The following is a 24,642-nucleotide window of genomic DNA, read 5'->3' as shown; positions in this document are numbered from 1 at the left end:
CATTTAGGAATGTAACCCTGGTCAATAACTCACAGGAGCAAAGAAATATTAATGAGCTTGGTCTCCCTGTTGTTTCAAAACACTCAGACCAAAAGTCATGTTTCTGTCCATTTTATTTACATCAGGGTTAGGTACAAACACTTACATCCCTACACATGTGGACAGACTAATTCGTTTAACTTTCTGTACCAAATGTCATAGAACATTGTAGTTCTTTTTAGTGCTCATTAAGTTTTCTTCCTGACCTTGGCTCTTCACCCTGTCTGTCCTGCTCTCTGTTGAAAAGAAACTTGCAAGTACAATTGAGGTTAATATGTAATCTCTTTGCACTGAGCTGTTTAACAGTGACATTTATCCAGAATCTGGCAATTATCATAAAGCTTGGACTCAGAACAGTTTACTCCGTTAAACCGTAAAATTATCTTACAGGGTTACCTAGTATAAACTTATAGATTCAACCAAAATGCATCACAGTCAGACAACCAGAATACATGTTTTTAATTATTCTTTACATAATATACAAAAGACATTCATATACATAATTGCTTTAACTGTTTCACCACTCTCTTGTAGTGCTTTAAGGTTTTCAACAAATGGACATTTTTGCCCTGATATAATTTCTCAGACGTTCAACTTCAACTTCAGAAGCTGTCACCTCATTGTTTATAACATCACTTTCCTAATGCTATAAACATAGTTCTTTAACTACAACATGTAATCTTTTGTCTGGTAAATATAGCAATAATTATCTTGACATAGGTGTGTTGTATAACTCTTGTACACTCATTTTGACCTTTTTCTTGCAATGGTACACAATATTGCCCTACAGGGTAAACACAGCTACAGATAGTGTCTGCTACAGCAAAAGCCTGTGGCGGCATTTCTCATTTCCATTCCTTGGGACAGTTGTGAGTTCAAAACAAACTTTCTCAGTTTCTCAGTAAAAGCAGACTGCCATGCTGGGCTCAAACATGACAGATCATAAAGTCACTTTTTGTTTCATAATCCCTATTTGTGTATCATGATATTTTGTGAATTACAGGTAATTGTTACTGATCCATTGATTTAGCATAGTTTTTTAATTCAGTCTGGAATTCTGTTGCAGAGAGTTTCCCAGTTTGAGAACATTTCACATCATCAGTCCTTTAAAAAACATCCTTAAATTCAGTAGCCCTCCAAACACATTCTTTTGAAGAAGAAAATCGATTGAGGTGAAGCTTGCTTACATGTCTTTCTTTGGGGAAAGTGCAGAACTGTTATGTGTCTTCACCACATATTCCACAAGGCTTTAAATTGACAGAAACTCAGGTTTGTTGTTCTGTGTAGCACAAAGTAGGTGGCTTATATATTCCATCTCAGTCCTGTGAAAAGTCACTAATGGGAAGGATTTTAAAAGCTATGAGCCAGGGTTTCCTTTTATATTATTCCTATGGACGTAGGAATCTTAAAACTTTCGATCGCAAAAATCGAATGAAGGACTTGGGGAACATCTCTCTTGATTCCTGAGCTGTGTAGTTAAAGAAGTTCTGTGGATGGGCCAAAACATCAAACAGGGCTCTCATCAGCTTCTTGTCCTGGAGAGTAAATAGCATATTTCTGACAATAAAGTAGTACAATCATATTCTGCAGTTGCAGTTGCTTCCACAAGATGGAACTAGAAACCCACACACACACACACACACACACACACACACACACACACATTTTCAGAACCGCTTGTCCCATACGGGTCACGGGGAACCGGAGCCTACCCGGCAACACAGGGCGTTAGGCCAGAGGGGGAAGGGGACAAACCCAAACCCATTTTCAAAAAATTGCAGTAGGTCTGAAAGATAAACTAAGAATGTACATTGTTTGGTGTTATGTGAAGCTACTATTAAAAATTATGAATTGTTAATACATTTTGTATATAAAGAGTTAGCTCACCTTTAGTATTTCTTGGTGATTCTCTGATGCATACAATCTGCCATCCCTGACTATGTCTTCAATGAGTTCTTGGTAATCCTCTGAAATAAATGTCTTATTTTTACTTGTACGTTCGTTTTACAGTATATTTACAAAGAGCAAATTTTCCAACAATAATTTGTGTATTACTGTAGTTTAGTACATAATAAAAAGTAGGACAAAACAATTAAATACAAATTAGAAGGGTTATAAATAGCATACTATATCAACATTCTAAAAATATGTTCACCCTAAACTGTTATGCAATTCTGATTTTAAATGTGCTACATGCTAAATGGTGATATCACACTTACCATCATATGTTACATAGGGCACTTGAAATCCCTTCCCACTATTACCCTCATTGGATCGGAACTGAATCCATAGCTTCTTGGAACGTGAGGTGAAAGCGATTGGTCGTTCATATGTCTGACACGTCTCATAAGTTGTTACTGAGTTTACAAAAGCTGTTAAAAGACAAAGTGAACCAGTAACCTTTTCAAGCTTAATCTGACAGCATCTCCAAAAAGTCAGTAACCAATACGGTTATGTCTACCACTGCCACACACAAAACCTTTGCTTGTCCTCCCTACTAAGAAGTTTTAATAATTTTTCCACTGCCAGTCACAAACAGCATAATATTAATGAAACTGTGTAAGAGTCGCAAGAAAGAGGTGTCGCTAAAAACAGACCGCAACATCACTGGACTCTTCATCATACTTTTCACTCACAGCTTTTCCTCATAACCAGATAGTCCCCGCATTCATCCTCAATGGGGAGGTATATCTCAGGGACCACAATGAGGATTCTCCTCTTGGGTGGGGGATTGATGGTCCAGGTACACTCTACATTGGCAGGGTAATTTCCAGGGAAGTTTGGGGACTCGATGTAACCTGTGAACTCTCCCAGCTCTCCACCGCAGTGTCTGTCTGTGAAGTGACACCATAGTGTAAGCTGATTTGCATTGCCTGCTGAGAAACAAAATTAACTTACATAGAGTGAAGGCTGTGAAGGGGCATGGTTAACATAGCAAACACTGTTCTCCACTCTTATACAATGCACATTAGTCTAAGCAATGTAGTTTCAGAGAAAGCTCCATTTCCTATTCTAACTTGTAAAAAAAGTTCATAACCCGAAGGTTTCGCACTGGGCTTTCAGGACGTACTCTTGCACTGTGTGATGTTGGTGGAGCCATCATAATCTGTGGCTGTGTTTCCGGGACAGGCCACACAGTGATTCTGACCAAACTCGCCCTGGTAGGTACCCAGGGGGCACCGAATGCAGCGGTGGGTGCTGGTATTGTAGTAATGCCCAGGTGAGCATTGAACTGCAGAGAAAGCCAAAATGCAGATAAATTATCATTAGCATTATGAGTAGTCTTTAGGTTGTTAACAGTCAAGTTCTGTCCAAACGATGTCTACATTTCTACAGAAAGGGCCATTTCTGTGTATAAGCAATAATGTTGAATCTTTGTCAAAGGAAATCAAGTTCAAGGGTGCAGCAATAGAGTCAAATCTTAAAACTTAACTTATTTGTCACCAAGTACCCCAACAAGAGTTATACCAAAAGCAATAAAAGCATATTGGAATTATACAGAAATGCAGTTAGCAGCTCTTTGTATCATCTCACACCTGAATGAAAAACGGTCATCTGCTTAACAAGGACGCGTCAATCTGACAATGTACAGTGATTTTAGTTCTTGAAAAGTACAAAACTTCTTTCTTCAAAGAAATCCCTGCAGCGAACATTAACACAGCTTTAGTGTGTATATGGAGATGTCTGCTTGGATGTTAGCTGTGTCAGACCATTGATAAAGTACTTTAAAGATGGGATCACAGAAAGTGATGTTCAGTCTCAAAGTGGTCACTCACAATCAGCCTCTAATGAGAGCAATAAAGGAGAAAATTGACTGACAGTTGGCAGTCAAGAGATGCCACTGAAGATTAGGGTACCATGTGGTCCAGGAGACAGCAGAAAGCCCTATGTACCACGATTACTGATGAATGAGTCGAAAAGGGTGACACGATGGCACAGTGAGTAGTGCTGCTGTCTCACAGTGCCTGGGTGGTGTGAGAGGACGTTATTCTATCCCCGCTCAGTCTGTGTGGAGTTTGAATGTTCTCCCTGTGTCTGCATGGGTTTCTGCCAGGTTCTTCGGTTTCCTTCCACAGTCTAAAGACATCATCTTCAAGTGGATTTGTGACTAAGTTACCCATAGTGTGCGAGTGACACCGAGAGTCTGTTTCACTGATGTATGGATGAGTATTCATTGTAAATAGTGTATGTAGCAGTGTAAGTCACCTTGAATGAATAAGGTGTTGGCTGATAACACTACATAATGTTCACTGGAAGTGAAAAGAGAAAAGTGTCTGCTAAATGGAGTAATGCAAAATTTTTGGAAAAACGTTTCCCTCAAAACAGTTGTAACACCTTTCTGTAGAAGGAGTTAGTTTTTTTCACAGTATTCATCCCCACAAAGCTAGTGTATTACGTGGACCCAGAATACTAATGGTAGATCATAGAAAGGCATTTTATCACCGGGGGAAAGTGTCAGTACTAGTCACTACCTGCTGATGCTCCAGAAGCTCCATCATGCATTGCATGACAAACATCCAAGCAGGAAAAGGATAATCTTGTAATGCAATAGTGCGACTGTTCTACTACAGTGATACTGCACCATACTTCTCTCTGCTTAGACAACTAAAAACAGCTTGGAACGTCTCCCCCATGTTCCCGACAGTCTACACCTTGCTCCCTCGGATTAGCATCTGTTTGGGTTCGTAAAAGATCAGATGCAAGGCCAGCATTATAATACCACTAAAGCTGCAGTAATGCAGCGTGCTGGTATTTACACAAGGCAGGAATGGAGTTTACGACATGGCAGATTTTCAAACTTCTGAATTGGTGGCAAAAAATACAGCACTCCAGATGAAAATTTTGTAGAAAAGTAAAATACATACACATACACACATTTTCTGAACCGCTTGTCCCATTCGGGGTTGCAGGGAGCCAGAGCCTAACCCGGCAACACAGGGCGTAAGGCTGGAGGGGGAGGGGACACACCCAGGACAGGATGTCGGTGTGTCGCAAGGCACCCCAAGCAGGACTCGAACCCCAGACCCACTGGAGAGCAGAACCCAGTCCAACCCACTGCACCACCGCACCCCAGGAAAGTAAAATAGTATGTAGTAATTTCCCATTCATAACTTTTTAAATTGTACCATTAATATGATCATTATTTTTGGTATGACCTTGAAAATAGACTCATCGTCAGTTTTCTAAACGTACGAGACTGCAGTCAGACAGTTTTGGTGACTGATATACAATAAATGCCTAAATATACAATCAGTGGCGCAGTGGGTTTGGTCTATGGCTGCTCTCTCGTGGGTCTGGGGTTCAAGTCCTGCTTGGGGTGCCTTGCGACAGACTGGCATCTTGTCCTGGGTGTGTCCCCTCCTCCTCCAGCCTTATGCCCTCTGTTGCTGGGTTAGGCTCTGGATTGCCACAACCCCGCTTAGGACAAGCGGTTTCAGTCAATGTGTGTAAATATACAACCTGTACTAGTTTGAAAATGCCTTTGTTTCCCTTACCTTTGGTCTCACAGTCCTGGAAAGAAATGGCCCCTTCATATTTAGTGACAAGGCTGCCTCCGCAGGTGAAGCAAGATGTGCGGCCCACCTCTGGCTGGTAGGAACCCAACGGGCAGCGAAGGCAGGGGACAAATCCATCCTGAGAGTATTGGCCAGGAGGACACTGACCTTAAGACAGAAGAAATACAGAACAGTGGTCTGAACAAGGTTTCAGAGGCAGTTGAATTTGTCCTCACTGTCTTTGGAAGTAGAACAAATAAAAGTTGTCTAGAGACAGATCTGACAGATTTTCTGACAGTTTATAATGGAACACATACAAAATATTTAATGGTGTGGTACTAGATATCATGGAATGGCTCTTCCCATACCCCCCCCCAAATGACTTTTAACAAACTAACCATGACAGAGATTTTTCTGATAGCCCTCTTTGTTTAGTCTGTCTAGAGGAAGTGGGAGATGTGATGTGTGTTTCAGCCACCAACTAGCTAAGATAGGAGCATTTGTGAAAACAAAACATGGTGGCATATTTTAGGTGTGTGTTCTGCCAGGGGATTCAATCTAAGCCTGCTGCAGCAGTACAGGTGACATCTGTTCAACAGATCCTAATCTAAATGTGTTTAGCTTCCTGTGCGTTTTAAAACGACACAGCAGAATCTGATTAACAGATACATATTTCAGGAATCTTCTAAGCAAATCAAGAGTTCTGGGCTTAACTATCCATCAAATAAAAAAGCTGGCATTTTTTTTTCCCTAAGAAAAATACACATGTATTTATTAAACAAAAAGCTTTAATCCAGGATAACAAAAGTTTACTCCTTGAAGTTTATATCTGCAATACCGATCAAAAGGCCAAAAGGTATGGTTGATCTGTTGACCATAAAGTTGGCTAGCTTTTGTATGCCAAAAAAATAAGTAATTTCTAACCATACTTTCTTCAAAGAGAATTTTACCTCCGCACTCGGAGATGCTTCGGGCCCCAACTATCCGAAGACCGCCTGCCACCCGAGGCCCAGGACAGGCCTCACAGGACACCTGTCCCTCCTCATCTTGGTACTTTCCGGCCGGGCAAAGGACACAGCCCCCCTGCTCACCGTCATAGAACGTTCCAACACTGCAACTCACTGCACAGGCAAGTGAAGGTAAGAAGCTGAAGAATAGGAACGGAGCGGTCTTGGGCCACCCCAAGAGCCATGCATTAAGCTGTTAAAAAGGCATTACAAATTTAACTGAGGCAGCTATGTAAAAAATTCACACAGCAAGCAGGACCCCTCCAAAGCCGCCTTTACCTTCAACATCAAACATCCTGCACCTCAACAATCAAAAACACGTGTCTCTTTGGGTAGAGTGAAAAAGACCTACCGCCGTCAAGCTTCAGCTTCTAAAAATGCCATAACTGTGGTGACTAAGGTTCAGTGTAACCTTTTATGAGCAGTTTTTTGCACATACAATGGTAACTTTTTCATGTTCCCCTTGAGATTTTGATGTGCAGGTTTTAAAGAGATAAACTGGCACTTCAAGAGTAAGATCTGTTCTTTTGTAAGTATTATTCACTTTTGAGGAATATTTTCCATATTATAGTGCTATTCCCCTTTTTATAACCAGCATGTCACTGGACCAGAGTATTTTAGAGACTCCAGTAATCCTACTCAATGAAGTCACTTACAGGAGAAAGCGAGAAGCCATAATGAGAGCAACTTCACACAATCTTAATGGTATACCTATTATACGTGCCTCAGCAAATTGCTTGATCCTAACACGAAAGAAAATGTCATTCTCCCAAGAACAGTTCATTTTTTTTCACCTTTTGTTTATCCTGAATGACCATGAAGAGCCACCATTGCATTGTGCACAACTGCTTTATTTGATGGGGGAGGGGGTGAGGAGAAAGTGAGAGAAAAAACCTTGAAGTCTTTCAAATGCAAAAGGGTGATTCTATAGAGTCCTCGAATTGATGGCCCCAAAGAGGTTTAAAAGACCTTTCAGTGCTATTCAGGTCCCCAGGCTTTGCCCATTTGATGACATAGGCAAACACCATGGTATCACCGTGGTAAGGAGCTGAACTCAATAAAAGGGGTCAGAATTCTGACTCCCATCATTCTCTTCCTCCCAGTCACTCCCTGCTCCCTTCAAACAGAGGCCCAAACAGCTGATGCTAATTGATTCCCATGGTGTCGATGAAGTCAATTCTCCACAGCAGTTCACTGGCCGAGGTCACGCGGAGTGGCCCCTGCACAGAGGGATTTCGGCCCTTAAACTGGCCGCTTGAATAAACAGCACTCCAAAAAGTACCTCTTAGATGAAAACAAACGGGCTAACGAGCCACTACAAACATTTAAACATTTCACAAAGAGAGGACAGAGGAAGGAACAAGAAATACAGTGCTTGTACTGACACAGGGGGCAGTTGCAGGGAGCATTAGGATTTTTTTCTGACCATTCATTTTCGCTCGGCTACTTGTCCAAAGCCTCGGTCAGCACCATTCTTTCACGTTAATTGCGTTAATAAAAATGTGACTATCTAGGGTCACAGCGACAAAAATGAGCTACCCAAATACCATCATTCCGGACACCCTTGATGCTGACATGTCGGCAACATCTTTAAGGCCTTAAGGTTTACGTTGCTTCATCCCAAAGAAGCCACAGAGCTCCATTCCCATCCCAGCGCTGGTAACACGTCTCACTGGGATTTACAGTGGAGTGGGCAAACTGAAAGAGCTAAACTGCTCTTAACGAGCGGATCCAGGGGGAGATGAGGGTAAGGGGGGAAAATATATAGTTCCTGTAGTGACAGTGAGAGGGTAGTTCAGAGTCCTATTGAAGACCTCTGTGAAGTAAGCGCTGTTCCCCAGCTATTCCGCTCTGCCTTTTCATCATTATCTTTAATTGCAGTGTGGGAAGGATGAGATCAGGTTATGACAAGATGGCTCCGGCCATAAGTGCAGAGTAAAATACATTTCCCAACACTCATCCCTCAGAACACTTTTCAGAATGTCTGTTTTAACCTTATCCGGCATAGTTAAAAATAAGCAAGGAAAACGTCCTCACATTAGTTTGTATACATGACCATAAAAGAGAAGTTAAGTGTTCTCATTCCTTTCTCTAGCATGAGGGTAAGTGCGTTTAAGCAATAAAGAGTTACACTACTGTTCCCCAGTGGGAACCTTCCAGCTTGGTGTGAATAGAGCTACCCCCGAGAACCCCTAAAAAAGAGGAACACAAGGAGGCACCAGCTGTGAACAGGTCAAGATGGGTTAGGCACAGATGGAGTTTCGGCATGTAAAATGGTCTCTGGCTTGTTTAAATGGCACAGGCAAAGTCAGGTTTAGGCAGGGAACTCTCTGGGCTAAGGGCAGAGTTTTGAGCATCTGACCCCTGCAGTCCCTAGGGAAACCCCTTTTATTTCTCCACTCACCACTGTTGCTTGTTGACCCAACTAATCCATTGAAAGACTGCAACTAATTCAAGGTCAGTACTAGGAATTCAGATGAAATATCACTGTAATGGAAACACCCAATGTAAATGCTTTTCTGTAGCAGGCACAATTTTATGGTTCCAGAACAAAGTTATATAGAAATGGGGGTAATTTAATTCCTCAATTTCTGGTCATTTCCCACATTTTACTGTCTAATGAACCAGTAAAACAAAATTCAATGAATACAACACAAAAGGCACTTTAAGAAAATATCCTTTTATGAAGTATTGTAGAATACCTCAGACAAATAAGACCTTCTCCACTCACACTCTGGGTTTATATTCAAGGTCTAAGTAACCATAAGAATAAACATAAGAAATCACACATGGCTGAAATCCATGATTGCAGTGGAAACGGCTACTGGGGTTTGACCAGACTTTGACTGCAACTAAACATGAATTAAATGCTAGCATAGGTCCCAGCGGTCAGAAACAAACACTCACCACACTTCCCGTCCACTAGCATTTGACCAGAACCACAGGGCTCTGGCACATCAGCAAGTTGACTTGTCTTCTTGGCCAACTCGTACTGGGAGCCGGCAAAATGCAGGAGGAACTGTGCACGGCTGATTGACCTGCGCAAGGTGCGGACGGTCTTGCGCAGCCGTTTCTCAGACCGGCGGCGTACGCAACCCAGGTCACAGCTCTCTGCCAGGAGACATGTATCCAGATTGCATATCGTGCTTGTTAACCCACTACTGACTGACCACCTGGCAGAGCTGGAGTCAGACACCAAGAGTGAAGAATGAATCATGTAAAGACACATAACTTCATATCAAGACACAGGCTTCTGAAGGGTGTTCCTACAGCTATCTCATCTGCCTAGAACCAAAAACTGAAGCTTGACTAGAACAGCAGATATGTTTTGTTGCTTCATCATGGCCTGACTCTGAATGAAAGAGGAAGAAGGTGAATGGAGCCTAGGCTGCACAGGAGCACTAAACCAACCTGTTACCTCCTCTAGGTTCACATCTAGCTCAAACTCGGCTGTGATGGAGGAGCCTTCCTCCTCTGCCACCTTGCGGCCGTGGTGACTGCGTGCCCAGCGGCCGGAGGAGCTGCACCGCAGGCTCACAAAGCTGAACTGGACGTTCTCAGTGATGGGGGCTTTTCTCCCTGCTCACACCAAGACAGAAACACAAAGAAAGACACGTGTACAATGTGAATAAATTAATAATTTGTACACTGTAACAGATCAAAAAAATTTCAAGACCAAAAAAGGCATCACAAAGAGACTTCAAAAACATCTGTTAGAGGCTTTGAAAACCACCACACCCTAAACGCAGTCTCAAGGAAGCAGGTGAAAAGTACATACGTGACATTTAAAGAGACCATTCTTGTACTACGAAACAGAGGCAACACTTAAATGAAGCAGGTTTACTTTGTTCTCTTGGTATTTTCCACCACTAATTTTGAAAGTAAAAAGGTTTTTCCTTGCTGATAAACCTGCCTTCTTTGTGATAACATCATGGGACACACAGCGAAATTCCTGATTCTTTAGCGAAACAACATAAACCAACAACGTGAGGCCTACTGCGAGATAAACATTTCATAATGTCAGTTTGGCATCGTCATTGCCAATAAATGTGTCCAAAGAGAACCAGATGTGTTATTTTTATTCTTGATTTGTGCTGAGACCTTTCTTTTCTAAAGCTGTTTATTAACGCAGTGTTTACAGAACCAGTCAGATTTCACATTTTGCAGCTTTTTTCTTTCATTATGGTTGTAATAGTGAAACTGCGCATCTTTACACTTCAGCAATTCACACTGCAGACCATTTTTTCTAATAAATCAGATGCAAAAATTTTCTTCATGTATTCACCAGATTGGAACATGCAGACACCTGGAGTGTTTTGGTGTATTCTATACCTGACAAAGCAGCACTCATGCCCTGTTTCAGCTTCTCTTGGCTCCTTTGCAGATTACACTTCCCTGTGCTGGATTTAAACGTAGCGGTAGTTTTGATCCGAGGAACACCACTTGTATCTGACACTGCAGGGAGAACTGAAACATTGTTAACTTCCGATGAAAAAAAATTCTTTGCTTATTGAGGCACAGGTTACGTAAGCGGTTATTGACAAAACATTGCATAGGTGTCTTGGTGGTGTTTACGATACAGAGAGATGGAGACTGATTTCCATCTAGAGAGAAGTGTATTTACCTAAGCAATGAGAGCCACTGTCATTTCTTTGTCCTCCAGCGAAGCAGAGTAATGGAGTTCCACAGCTCACTGTATAGGAATCCTCACCTCCTACAAAGCGCACAGGAACAAGGGTGCATGAAAACAGAGGAAGAAACAGAGATAAGCATGACAAGGAATGGACACAGAAGGCAAAGCATGACAAGTTGAGGCACGAAGTGCATGAGAACCGGACAGCGTCTCGTACCATTGTTGATGTGAACGTGGGACTGGCAGGTCAGGAAGCAGCGGTCACCTCCATCAAGCTTGCTGCAGTTCAGCGTGGGTTTAGCAGGTGTCTTTGCTGTGGCCAAATGGTCTGCTTCTACATAGGATGAAATGACAAAAACCTCAAACACTAAAATAACATTTCATCAATGCACACAAAGGATAAGACCTGTAAGCTAGTCTTACTGATGCAGTCCTTCTTGTTCCAGTGCAACTTGAAGTCAGGACGGCAGTGGCACTCGAAACCGCCCAAGGTGTTCTCACAGCTGTGTTCACAGCCGCCATTGTTCATGCTGCACTCATCAATATCTGCAAAATTAATCAATCTCAGCCAAACTTCTCGTTCACCCTCACAAGTGTTTCAGCAACACATACATATGAATGTGCTAATGCACATTTTATGTATATATATTACACACACAAACACACACTGACTGAAGCCGCTTGTCCCGAGCAGGGTCGCGGCGAACCGAAGCCTAACCCAGCAACACAGGGCTTAAGGCCGGAGGGGGAGGGGACACACCCAGGATGGGACTCCAGTCCGTCACAAGGCACCCTAAGCGGGACTCGAACCCCAGACCCACCAGAGAGCAGGACCCGGCCAAACCCGCTGCGCTGCTGCGCCACCACACCCCCCCATATATATATGTATATACAGACACTCCTCACTTAACGACCTACAGTACCTGTTTAACGACCGTGCGGACTTGTGACCAGCTCTTCAACCAGTCGGTATTGTACGCTGTAGGAGAACTTTGGTCGTGGGAACAGCAGCGCGGCATCTCAGCGTCAAGCATCTCATCTCACATCACCCTTTCTCAGTCTCAGTCTTGTTCCCACAGTCGGTCAGTATTCACTAAACTAGCGTTCGCAATCTCCAAGACTTCAGTATGGATGAAACCGGACAATTTTGGAAGAAAATGCCCGAAAGGTCCTACATACACAAAGAAGCTAAAACAATGCCTGGTTTCAAGGCTTTTAAGGACAGGGTCAAGTCGTTGTTGGGAGGAAATGTCGCTGGGTTCAAGTTAAAGCCTTTCCTCATCTATCGTTCCAAGAACCCACGTGCATTGAAGCAGGTTAGTAAGCACACGCTACCAGTACAGCATGCTTGAAATATCGGTAAGGGGCGGCTCCTCGCTTATCGACCAATTCACTTAAAGACCTAGTCGTAGGAATGGAACTCGGTCGTTAAGTGAGGAGCGTCCGTATATATTTTATTATATTATAAACATATATATATTTCATTTGTATCATGAATTGCCTTATTTCAGATGCAGTTAAAAACATGTAACATTCTTGGACTATCAAAGCCTGCAGTTTCAAAGACAGGGGTCTTACCTCCACAGTGGGCCAGGCCGTACAGGGTGTAGCCTTTATTGCAAACACATTCAAAACTCCCCGGGGAGTTGACACACGTGTGGTCGCAAGTCCTCTCAAAGAAGCATTCATCAATATCTGCCATTCAACACAGGAAACCAATCCCATCATACCACATTACTTCTCCGGTTTAACAAGTCCACAAATCTTACATGTTTCCAGCAGGAGAGATAAAACACGTGTGATAGCGTCCAACACCATTCAGGGGGGGATTTCCATTCCACTGCTGGAAGCTTTATCAGGGGCGGAATCTTGCTGTTTTACACAAACACATTCTAGAAGCTAGTAGTACTACACCTCATGTTAAATATTTTCAAAAGAGGTAAAACAACATGGGATCTAGGAGGGGCGGAATGACTCCACTCTTGTTCATACTATCTCACACAATCAGTTCTGGGTTGATGTCCTTCAAAAAGCCTCTTGCTATGAGGGCGGCACTCATCAGTAAACAACTCAAAGCTCTTCTTGCCCTGTCTCCCTGCCCTCATTCATACTACCCTTCACCATCATTTTGAGGTGGACATTCTGTGTGAGGCTGCTTACCCTGGCAGGAACGCTCATCAGTGAGAAGCTTGAAACCCTTCCTGCAACTGCACTCGAAGCTACCGATGGTGTTCCGGCAGAATTGCTGGCAGCCGCCGTTGTGGGATGCACACTCGTCTATATCTAAGAGGCAGAGGATTTTGGGTAAAGCTACCCCTTTCCAGCAGAACTGCATCAGGGTGTGAAGGAGAAAAGCAACATGCTCATACATACTTTTATGTGATCTGGGAAGGCAATGACTAAAACCCAAAGATTTATTATGTACAATCTAAGATACAGTACATGTTTCACACCCTTCACTTTGCATATATAATTAACTGATGAACAAACCAGTAATATTATTAAACTTCATTAAGTGTAGCCAGCTTCCGTTACAATGGCATACAAAGAAAAGCACAGGTGTTTTCGCCAAGCACAGAAAAATAGCTAAAGAGCTTATCCTCCAAGAAAGAGCGTAGAACAACCATCAGTCACACCTTTGCACGTCTTGCCATCCGGCTGCAGTGTGAATCCTACTGGGCAGCTGCAGTGGACGCCAGTGGATGTGTCCTTACAGGTGCAGTCACAGCCTCCATTGTTCACAGCACAGGTCTCTGAAATGCAGCAGGTTTCAAGATTAGTCTGCAGATAAAAACCATGATAGCCAGTGAGCTGCAAGAAGCTTTTGCCCTGATTTTGCCAAAACGGCTTAGCATCCACTCCGGGCGAGGGGGACGCAATGCAGGGGCATCAACTCTGGTAGAACAAGAAGGTTCATGCTCAGATACTGGATACGGGTAGTGATGCGTCCAGTATGACACATTTTAAAGCAAAATTTAAAACATTTTCTATCACTCTATATAGCCAGCGGAGTCATTCAGATGATATGCAAAATACTGATGACTTCTAGGAAAAAGCTGTACATATTAAATTCAACATAGTAAAACTGCAGATCCAACAGGTTCCCAAAAAGTGAAAAACTAGTATAACAATAACTTATGTTTGATGTCATGGTGAAACCAGCATACTACCATTCAGTCCTGTTCCTGCATTCTCCCCTTCAATGGCCTGCCTTCCAAGCCCATTATGTCTCATTGACATTTTAAACAAAAACATTATGTAAGTTAGAGTCACACACTAGCGGGCCTTTTAGTCTAACATTTGCACAATCCAGGGTTAATAGAGTAATGGAATTTCTGCTTGGAACCTCAAAAGCACACTTCATACAGGAAATTTAAAGTTCAGCCTATAAGGAAGTTAAATGTGGCTTCACTGATAAAGATTAACACAACTTTGAAACTTTATTCCTCAAAACGAGTTTTTAAAAATGCATCTTGAGTGATGCAATAAATCAGCTAAGCTTGCAAAATCAATTACTGAAAACGTACTGAAAACTGCAATGATTACGTATGATGCTTTTTAAGCATGCGGTTGTTTTCAACATGTTTTCTGGTGGCGTCATCGCTCTTGCACTTACACATCCCTACCAAACCGGTCATTTTGTAGCTGCTCCGTTTGCAGTTCATGTCTTTAGTCTGACTTTAAATCCTTTCAAGTTTGAATTTCACTGAAAGGCAAACTCTTCACAAACAGAGTAAAGTGAAAACTATTATTTGCTGTCTACACAAATATATAATTATGCCTCTATTTTCAAAAATTTTAAAAGAAAGTCTTCCTGAAATGTTAGATTTTGAAAGCTGAGCGCCAAAGCCACAAAGAATGTTCATTAACGTGACTGAGTTTATCCGCAGAAAAGCATCTGCCAAAAAAATTCTATTTAATTAAAAATATATAGGGGATGAAGACAATAGAGGGAAATTCTCACACACTGACACAGAGTTCTGAACAAAGGATCAGGAGACATAATAACAAATAAAAGGTTGGCCGTACGTTAAATACATTCAAAACAATAACTATATTGAGTACTAAAGGTAAAAGTAAGCCAACAGGCCATGGAGAAAAGGAAAACAAAAACTACCACCCGAAAGGCAAAGGAGGAAAAAAATCCTCTGGGGGTCCAACTGCCAGTGGCTGCCCACCCCCCCCAGGGCATAAAAGATGAGTCTAATTGCCATGATATTACTCCACAATGCCACGACCTGGATTTGAACCAAAATACTGCAGCCACAACGCAGACTACTAACCACTATACAATCATGGGAAACTACATGGATGCTGTCAAAAACAATTTATTCTTCCTGATTCAAGTTCTTTATCGCTGAAGTGGAAAGTCATCTTGCTATAATATGAACCTTTCAGGGCCACTGGAAAACACCGGTCTTTAGTGAACAGTAATTACAATTATGACGTCATCGTACCAAATGAGCTGAACTGAAAAAAGGGTTTTCAACAGTTGGAGGTTTTCACTATGCTAGAGATAATTTTTCATATATTGTAAGTAAAACAGGGGGGCGCGGTGGTGCAGCGGGTTCGGCCGGGTCCTGCTGTCTGCTAGATCTGGGGTTCGAGTCTTACTTGGGGTGCCTCGCAATGGACTGGCGTCCCGTCCTGGGTGTGTCCCCTCCCCCTCCAGCCTTACGCCCTGAGTTGGCGGGTTAGGCTCCGGTTCCCCGCGACCCCGTATGGGACAAGCGGTTCAGAAAAGGTGTGTGTGTGTAAGTAAAACGGGGGGCGCGGTGGTGCAGCAGGTTCGGCCGGGTCCTGCTATCTGCTAGGTCTGGGGTTCGAGCCCTACTTGGGGTGCCTCGCGATGGACTGGCGTCCCGTCCTGGGTGTCTGTGTCCCCCCTCCTGCTTTTGCGCCCTGTGTTGTTGGGTTTGGCTCTGGTTCACCGCGACTCCGCTCGGGACAAGCGGTTTCAGCCAGCGTGCGTAAGTAAAACTCACATAACATCAGGCAACATTACAGTGTCTTGTGCTTACACAAAACTAACATTAACATTTCAGCATTGTGCCACAAGCTGAAGCAGCCACTCAAGAAGGGCACTGCTTAGAAATAAACTGGACAGAACTTAGCTGAACTAAATGATGTCAACTGCTGTCATAACTTTGGACTTCCATATAACGTGTTGCAGAATTCCTAAAAGAATGAATCTTCCGCATACGACCAACCAAATCGGCCCCACGACTCCTCCTGCGGGACATTTTCACGTATTTAAAGGTCAGCCTCCACAACAGCCAAGTCAAATCCTCAGCATCAAGGACCGTAAATGAAACGCAGAGAGCGATGGTGGGCCAGGCAAGTGCGAGCCTGTTGGTAGCGAAGGAACTTGGGTGTGTCGGCTCAGCGTGATGAGGGGGAAAGGCACGGCGCAGTGGCAGACGTACCCATGAGCAGTCGGCGCTTGACGCGCTTGTCCACTTCAGCGAGCAGGGTGGAGTTGTGTCCCAAGGAGGCCTCAACCGCGGACTCGTCTCGCTCTGCAGCGAAGGGATGACAGAGGCCAGCCATCAGCCTTGTGCCACTGGTCACGGGGTGAAACGGTATGCCGGAGGCTATGAGGGGGCCTCCGAAAGTACATCCCCCCCACCCACCCACTCACCCACGCACACACAAAGAGAGGCTTCTGCTCATGGGCATCCAAGTCAGGCATCAAAAGAAAAACACAAGAAAAATGACAACATGAGTGTCTTTTGAGGAAATTATCGTAGGGCAAGTAAAAGGGACAAAACAAGCACACAAACAGCGGCTATAAGAGTCATTCCTGAAAAAGACAACATCGGCTGGGCGAAACACATCTTTTGCTTCACAGGCAAGAGTCAAAAGGCTGAAAAAAGAGCTCAGGCTCCAGTACCGTGATACCGCTGAAGCGTAAGACCGGATAGCAGGAAATCAGCTCTGTGGGCAAACTCTGTTTATGAGGCAAACAAGTTCACTATCAGCTCCGCGCCATTGTTTGTCTGCGCCCCTCCACTGTAACCATTTGCTTGTTTACACTTGCATCATGCACCTAACATTATGCGTGTGGCAGATAAACAGGCCATCCACTGAAAGCGTTCCTATCAGCACAACTTGTGTGTGATTTGAGATGCAGCCAGAGACACGCCGGGGGCCGACCGCAGACCCCACACAGGCATCTGCAGGCACAAACACGGCCCCCTGGACTCCAGCTACTGCTTCTCACTGTCTTTGTCTGATCCCTATCGTGCTGTGGGGTGTGGGAGCGGAAGGATGGCGGATGAGCAAGCGGCAAGATGGTGGCGAGCCGGCTGCTGTGCCGTGGTTTGTCGGGTGGGCGGCGGAGGGGGTCGCAATGACAGGCTCAGACCAGAGAGCGGATGCATGAATATGCAAACATGGGTGCAAAGCAGGTAAAAGGGCCAAAACATCACCAGGAATCATGATAGTGGGATATCATCTTTCATCTGCACATGGGAATTTGTACACAGAAGGCACTGAAACATTTCAACAATACTCATTTCACAATACGCCTAGGATACACAGATGGTACCCTACTTACTGAGAAGCTCTTCTTACCTACGCAGGACCTGCCGTCAGAATGCAGGGTGTATCTCACATGACACCTGCATACAGGCCCATGGTCTGTATCCTCACATATGTGCTGACAGCCTCCATTTCCATGGTTACAGGTTACTGGGTAAGAACACATAAGCACAATAAGTTTGTGTTATAATTGTCAATGCCGCCCTGGAAAAAACAGCAATCAAGTAACGTACATGTGCAGCCCCTCTGGTTCTTGGCCAGCTCGAACCCAGGCCTGCACTCACAAGCCACACCCCCCTTGGGCGTCTCTTTGCAGATGTGAGCACAGCCGTGGTCTTTATTCATACAGCTGAGTCCCTCTGAAGAGAGAAGAGGAACAGAGGCACAACAGAATGAGATGCCATTCAAGTGTAATGAGTGTAGTGACTTGACAATCAGGAGGAGCCTTTACGCTCCGCTATTGTTGTTTCAGTTTCTATAAAATTTGTGCAATTTAACAAATTTATAGGCAAGACTATTATTTCACAAGCTGACTGGCGCTGTCCCCTATCAAACGCGGAACGGTGGAACCGGGATTTAAACTCGCAGCCTTTAGGAGACGGAATCCAGTTCCTCAGTCTGCACGCAGACTGCCGACACAAAGGAGACTGAAAAAGAAATGACTGGCAATAGTGGCAGTTAGGTCACCCCCACGGCAAATAATGAGTTGGAGTGCTTGCAGCTCGAAATGATTCATGCCCACTTTCAAGTCATTTACCAGGAACAGCTTTGATATTTAACACTGAATACGTGCAGCTGTAATGCATCTATTCAGAGTCTAACAAACGGAGAACAGGAGTGGATAATGTATCCTAAGAATAACTATTAGCACTGCCTCAACTCTAACCGTATGTGAACACTTCAGTCTAATTCCCCATGTGGAAGTGTTTCCAACAAGGAGCGGTACCTTGCATGGAGGAACGTACGACCGGACAGCGTCTCAGTCCGGCAAGGTTTGGGTTGCGCAGTCCACTTTCTAAGTGCTGCGGACCGGTCACATGCGCAGGGACTTAATGGAAATGGCCAACAGAGCGTTATTCAAGCATATCAAAGTGGGGGCAGTAGGAGGGGTGGGGGTGTGTCGGTGGGAAGAGAAGAAAACCACAAAGGACAAAAGCCCGGGCCCATCTGTGGGGAAGACAGAAGGTTTCCCTCTGAGGCATGAGATCCCAGAAGAGTAGAAACAAACACGGGGGAGGAACACCCCCCTAGCCCCCAATCTCAAGTGGCTCTCCGGTAATGTCAACTCCAAATGCTTAAGAGCATTACTTTGCAAGCAGCCTTTCACGGCCGCTCCCCCACTTGCCCGCCAACCCAGGAGGGAGATTGCTTCCTTTGTGCGACCCAAAGTTATTCTAGGGTAAACAGCAAGTTGTCCCGTCCTTTTCAGAACCAGAGAGTCAACAGCTTTTGTCTTTAACCATGCCCAAGTGGTCCAAGTGGGTAAATAGCCCATTGAGATCTTCCATCTTCAAGATGCTCATCACATTAGTTGGACACCATGGAAAATGTACTTAAAGACTTTTATATCAAACTCATTTTGATGGTCACAGTAAAGAGTTGGCTGTCCATGCTCCATGGAGCTAGTGAATGTAAACACACCAAATTCTCTCATCTTTTAACCTTATTCACTCGAGAAGAAAAAAGCATATCAAAACTTGTGACTAAGAAGCCACGGAGAAATAATATGTTGCATTATTCCCATCTACAACATAAGTAACAAAACGCAGAGTGCTGCAGTTATTAACTGGTCCGGCTACCTCTTTTCCCACAGCATGAGTCTTTTAGAGCCCAGTTGCAATAGATAGTACAAGAAAAAGGAAATCCAACTTGAAAGGTATCATCCCCATTCTTCTGTCAGTCACACATGGCATTTACAAATTAGCTCATTAAGTCATCACTGAGACTCTGACATACATCCCAACTGCTCGGAAGGTTCACTGTTTTTTCAGTCAAGAAAATTCTAAACATCCAAAAGCATATATATGTGTTTTTTTTACATAAAAGCTTGCCGTCACTCCTTCTTCCAAAATGTAATTATATTTTTCAAATTGCAATGGCTCCACAAGAAACATAGCTGATATCAATGACTTCTCAATCACAGAAGCTAAATCCACTTTATATATGGTCACAAGATACACACCCAATCAAGTGACTCAGTGACAGCAGTGACACAGAGATGTAGGCTGGTGACACTCACCTACGGAGCGGTGGATGCAGGTGTGCTGGTTGTCACTGAGAAAAAACCCCGCCTTGCAGCGGCACTCGTAGCTGCCCATGGTGTTGACACACACCTGTTGACAGCCACCATTGTTGAACATACACTCATCCACATCTAGAAAGAGAGGGAAGAGAGTATCAGCCCATCAGGAGTGTTGGGTTTGCATTGGGTAGCTAAAATACTGGTACGCAACCAAGCTTAGAGACAGTCTTTTATGTCTAGATGGGAATACAGATAGGAGTCACAGGTCTAGATCCTTCTGCATCACATTAACTGATGCCTCAGTCCACAGATGATCCATAGTTTAAAGTTTCTGTATGAATCATAGCGAAAACAATACCTTTTATGGCCAGCTGAGAATTTTTGCAAGAGTAAAAAACACTGTTTAAGGAAGACTGAGGATTTTTGGAGTAAAGATTAAATGTACCCGTTTCAGTTCAGCTGACACTTTTCTCTAAAGCAACTTACAACATTAAGGTATTCACAGTTATTTACCCAGCTGGGTAATTTTAGTAATAAAAGCAGTGGGACAGCTGGTAGTGTAGTGGTTAAAGGTGCTGTCTTTAGATCCCAAAGGTGCAGGTTTGATCCCAGCTGTAGTACCCTGGAGCAAGGTACTTACCCTCAATTGCTCCAATAAAATTACCCAGCTGTATAAATGGGTAAATAATTGTAACCTTAACACTGTAAGATGTGTTGGAGAAAAGTGTCAGCCAAGTGAATAAATGTAAGTATCTTCTTTCCCACAGCAGTAACTCTGATCACTAGGCTACCAATTGTCCCTGCTTTTCAGTATTTCTAGCTTTTAACACCTTTGAGTGCCTAGAATTTTTCAGTTTTTTCTCAAATTAAAAACTGATTAGACATATTAACAACCAAGTTTGACTTTATTTTGAGGCATATTTCACATTTATTTATTTTAAATGTTTATATGAACAAAAAAATAAAAACTATAAGATCCACAGCATTAAAAATCCAATCCATTGACAAAATCCAAAAAGCCCGTAAATCCCATTCTTAATAAACATTAGAAAATACATTTAGCTTCAGAATGAATTGCTGTTAAACTACCCACAGTTTTTTACTCATTTGTACAGCTGGGTAACTTTTTTATTGGTTTTGTATACAGCTCAGAGTCACAACAGCAAACAGGTAAATACAGCACACTGAGAAACTGCAAATATATCCACATACATAGAGTGAGGGCTCAGGGTGAAAAGGCTATAGTTTAGCAGAGGTATGATCATACAACACTTTCTCAGAACTTCCATGAGGGTGGCCAGATATCCCAGAATTCATTGGGGTTGTCATGCAAATCGAATGTCAGTTATTCCAGGGGGAGATTTAAAAACTTCAGTCATCCACATGTTTACAGAGAGAACTTCAGGTGTTCACCACCACAATGAAACACATTTCTTTGCCAAAAATCTCAGAGTGGATAGTTTATGTACCATAACATCATCAAGAAAGTAGTCTGGGTTATGACTGAAAAAGAGAGTTGTTGGGGAGAACTCAGTTTTTTTGTTAAAGGTTTCTTTACCCCAGTCCACCAAGAGTGTATTTTATCGCATTTTTTAATTTTTTAAAATATTTTTTAATTTTTTGTTTTTTTAAATTTTAATTGTTTTATTTTTTTATTTATTTAGTTTTTTAATAAATAAATATAAAATAAAAAGAAAATTTTTAAAAAGTATCTTATGCATTCCCAGAACAAATGTGTCATAGTGCCTGGAGAGGCTTTGCATTTAAAGCACAGCTGGGTATTTTTCACTGCAGTAATTCAGGGTAAGTACCCTGCCTGCTCCAGCCGACCCCACTACCGCAAAACTGCCTTTCAGGAAAGCAAACGGCGCCCCTGTCGTGCGGGAAAATGGAAAAAGCACGAGCTGGACCCGCGCACCTGGAATATAACCTGGAATATAACGCGACACAGAGCCCGCGCGGCAGACACCTCGAGTTGCTGCGGGGCGGCGCGGTGCGGCGCGGCGCGCGACGCGCGTTCTCACCTAGGCAGTTGTGAGCGTCGTGCGCCAACGTGAAGCCGTCGTGGCACGCGCAGCGGTAGTTGCCGGGGATGTTGGCGCACTCGTGCACGCAGCCGCCGCGGAACTCGCTGTCACACTCGTCAATGTCTGGGAAACGGAACAAAAGTGAGCGCTGGTGCCCTGCTGCTCTCACAGAATGGAACAACGAGCAAAATATTAACGTAGCAATTTAATTATTTATGCAGTGGAAATTACTTGATGCACTAGTCTGATTAGTTAGTGACGATATGCAAAACATTATAATTCTGATTAGAAATCAAAAAGGTGTGGGAGTGTTTGGGACTTAGCTTACACAAGTTTATACATGTCGGCGTAAATTTAATTTGATATCATAATATATTTATTACGTTTTACCTTCGCAGCGCCTCCCGTCCCCCCTGAAGCCCGGCTTACAGATGCACCTGTACGAAGCCGGAGTGTTTTCACAAAGTGCGTCAATGTGACAGACGTCACAGCGCTCCGCACCTTCGGACCGTGCAAAATTAAAATGAAATTAAAACACCAAAGTGTGATCAGCAGCATAGGGCTGTGCTCCTTTTTTACATTTACATTTATTTATTTACAGACGTTTCTCTACGATACGAAAACAGTGCATTAGATGAGCAGAAGGAGAGATTTGGACGCAGACACGTGATTCGGGTACAGTCAATTTGTCTCTTACCACAGTAAAAACCAGTGTACGTTAAGAGAAGCAGTATGGCCCTATGGGTTGACGGATTTATATTACTTTTTAAGTGATATAACTTGATCGAAACTGCTTTGTGAGGCCGGTTTCTGTCACCTGGGAGGCTGAAAATGTATTTAACAACGGGAAACGAATAGGAAGAATCTAACACTTGTGCAGTGTGTGTGTAAGTCTGTGTAAAATCACAGGCGTAACGGGGGGGACGCGACCCCCTCCCCCAAACCTCTTTTTCAACCCTTAATTTTTTCCCCTCCATATGCATATCTGCATGTAAGTGCGCCGCACCTACCTGTGCGCTTTTATTCACTTACTTAACACACCTTTTGCCTTTTTATATTGATTGTAATAATGAATACTGAGTCAAATGAAAATCTAATAGAGATGTCAGGCTGTGTGCGCACATGATTTTCTAAACTCCCTGGAAAAATCACTAAAAAGAGAAGACGCTGCCTGCTGCGGTGGGTTCGGGACTGTGTGTAACAGGAGGTAACTTACCACGGTGCTCTCCGCGCGCTGCGCTCCGGCCACTTTGAAACAAGAGCAAAAACAAACACAGGTTCCTGGCAGCACAAAAAGCTCCCATAGTGAGACGATCCAGTCCTCGAACCTACGAGTTCACACTGGGGAGCTGGCGGAGAGTCCGCCTCATTTTCATGGCCCTGTCAGAGCGCCCACTTAACGAGGGGTGCAGAGGGAACGTGTGTGTGTGTGTGTGTGTGTGTGTGTGTGTGTGTGTGTGTGTGTGTGTGTGTGTGTGTGTGTGTGTGTGTGTGTGTGTGTGTGTGTGTGTGTGTGTGTGTGTGGTACTGCTTAAGGTATTACATTTCGTCCTGGATTCCCGAGCCCACCTTTGTCGGATGTGAGATAAGGACCACTCACATCATCAGCCTCCAGGATGTTATCAAGAGCGACCTCTCTCGCTCTCACACACACACACTCAAAACTTCGTTAGTCGCGGACTGCGGTCCACTTTTATTTCGCCTTGATGGTTCTTATCAGTGGTTTTTTTATTTGCTAAGTTCTGACCTACGATCAGTTGCCCTGGGGAAACCAAAATACTTTTAATATTGTGTTGCTCTTCGAATTTTTCCCTGCTGCACTGTTAGGAGTAAAAAAAAAAAAAGGATACAGATATTGTAACAGTAGCCATAAATTATCCCGCTGTTTTTCACGTCATCACTTCTGCTCCGGGCTTGTATTCAGACTTTGAAAGTTACCAGATCAAAGTTCACTTTCTGAAATCCCCTGTGGTATAAAACTAATTTAAAAGAGCTTGAATATCATTCAAAAGGCTACCCCCCCCCCACACACACACACACACAAACACACACACCTTCCCTTACGCTTCCTGCTTGGAAAAATCTCTAACTGTCTGCTGTGAAACGACGCCGGTGAAGTTTAATTCTTATGAGCGAATTTTCTTAGAGGTATTTTGATTTTACATCGCCCTCCGTGTTTCTCCAGAGCATCGTTCCAGAACCTGTACTAGAGAAGGTTGGTTCCTCCATCATCATGTCACCTCACATACCTGGAATATAAACGCACACACTATGCGACGTGTGTGAGACGCGAAGGTGCCCGCCCAGTGAATTCATAAGCTCTCACTGTAAAAAAGTCAGTCCAAGGATTCCAATAAATTTTTCTCTGTTTTTTACCGTAGGGCAAACAGAGCAGCATCAAAGCGCTCCTTTAGTGACTCTTGTTACATATTGGCTCCATCTTGTGGCCAGAGAAAAAAAAAGAAACTCCCAAGCAATTTTTTTTTTCGTTACACGTTGTCTCCACCTTGTGGCAACTGCAATACTTTGAAAATCAAAAGCGCTTACATTTATATTTATCTAGCAGACGCTTTTCTCAAAAGCTCCTTTTAATGAACTCTGTGTAGTGTTATCAGCCCACAACTTATTCACCAAGGTGACTTACACTGCTAGATAC

The 24,642-nt window shown here is 43.5% G+C and overlaps 1 protein-coding gene across 4 annotated transcripts; it reads right to left on the bottom strand.

Moving 5' to 3' along the window:
* Positions 1–481: 481 nt before the first annotated feature.
* scube2 (signal peptide, CUB domain, EGF-like 2) lies at positions 482–24,295 on the bottom strand. Of its 4 annotated transcripts, none has more exons than XM_029256548.1 (23): positions 23,203–23,416; positions 22,377–22,487; positions 21,984–22,109; positions 19,957–20,091; positions 17,951–18,076; positions 17,751–17,867; positions 16,601–16,693; positions 13,811–13,927; positions 13,335–13,457; positions 12,753–12,869; positions 11,598–11,720; positions 11,392–11,508; positions 11,166–11,255; positions 10,874–11,008; positions 9,953–10,120; positions 9,449–9,652; positions 6,485–6,655; positions 5,535–5,702; positions 3,110–3,271; positions 2,676–2,873; positions 2,259–2,411; positions 1,927–2,006; positions 482–1,574 (listed from the first exon to the last, which is right to left on the bottom strand). In XM_029256548.1, exons 1-23 carry the CDS (start codon positions 23,288–23,290, stop codon positions 1,428–1,430), a joined length of 3,069 nt encoding a protein of 1,022 aa, XP_029112381.1. In that variant the 5' UTR covers positions 23,291–23,416; the 3' UTR covers positions 482–1,427. The 4 variants fall into 4 exon arrangements, with proteins under 4 accessions (XP_029112381.1, XP_029112382.1, XP_029112384.1 ...); XM_029256549.1 differs by having other exon boundaries at positions 10,874–10,996; XM_029256551.1 differs by lacking the exons at positions 22,377–22,487; positions 23,203–23,416 and adding an exon at positions 24,236–24,295.
* Positions 24,296–24,642: the final 347 nt, after the last annotated feature.

This window comes from Scleropages formosus, chromosome 11 (assembly GCF_900964775.1).
Source record: "Scleropages formosus chromosome 11, fSclFor1.1, whole genome shotgun sequence".
In the NCBI taxonomy this organism is placed as follows: Eukaryota; Metazoa; Chordata; class Actinopteri; order Osteoglossiformes; family Osteoglossidae; genus Scleropages; species Scleropages formosus.
This window is presented reverse-complemented; position numbering and strand designations above follow the sequence as displayed.

What these genes read in the sequence shown, in the direction of transcription:
- scube2 (XM_029256548.1), bottom strand. Translation starts at nt 23,290, where the DNA reads ATGGGAGCTTTTTGTGCTGCCAGGAACCTGTGTTTGTTTTTGCTCTTG. An exon ending in GGATGGCAAGACGTGCAAAG is followed by an intron (nt 13,458 to 13,810) that starts GTGTGACTGATG and finishes TCTGCCTCTTAG; the next exon opens with ATATAGACGAGTGTGCATCC. An exon ending in CAGTGGCTCTCATTGCTTAG is followed by an intron (nt 11,009 to 11,165) that starts GTAAATACACTT and finishes ACAATGTTTCAG; the next exon opens with TTCTCCCTGCAGTGTCAGAT.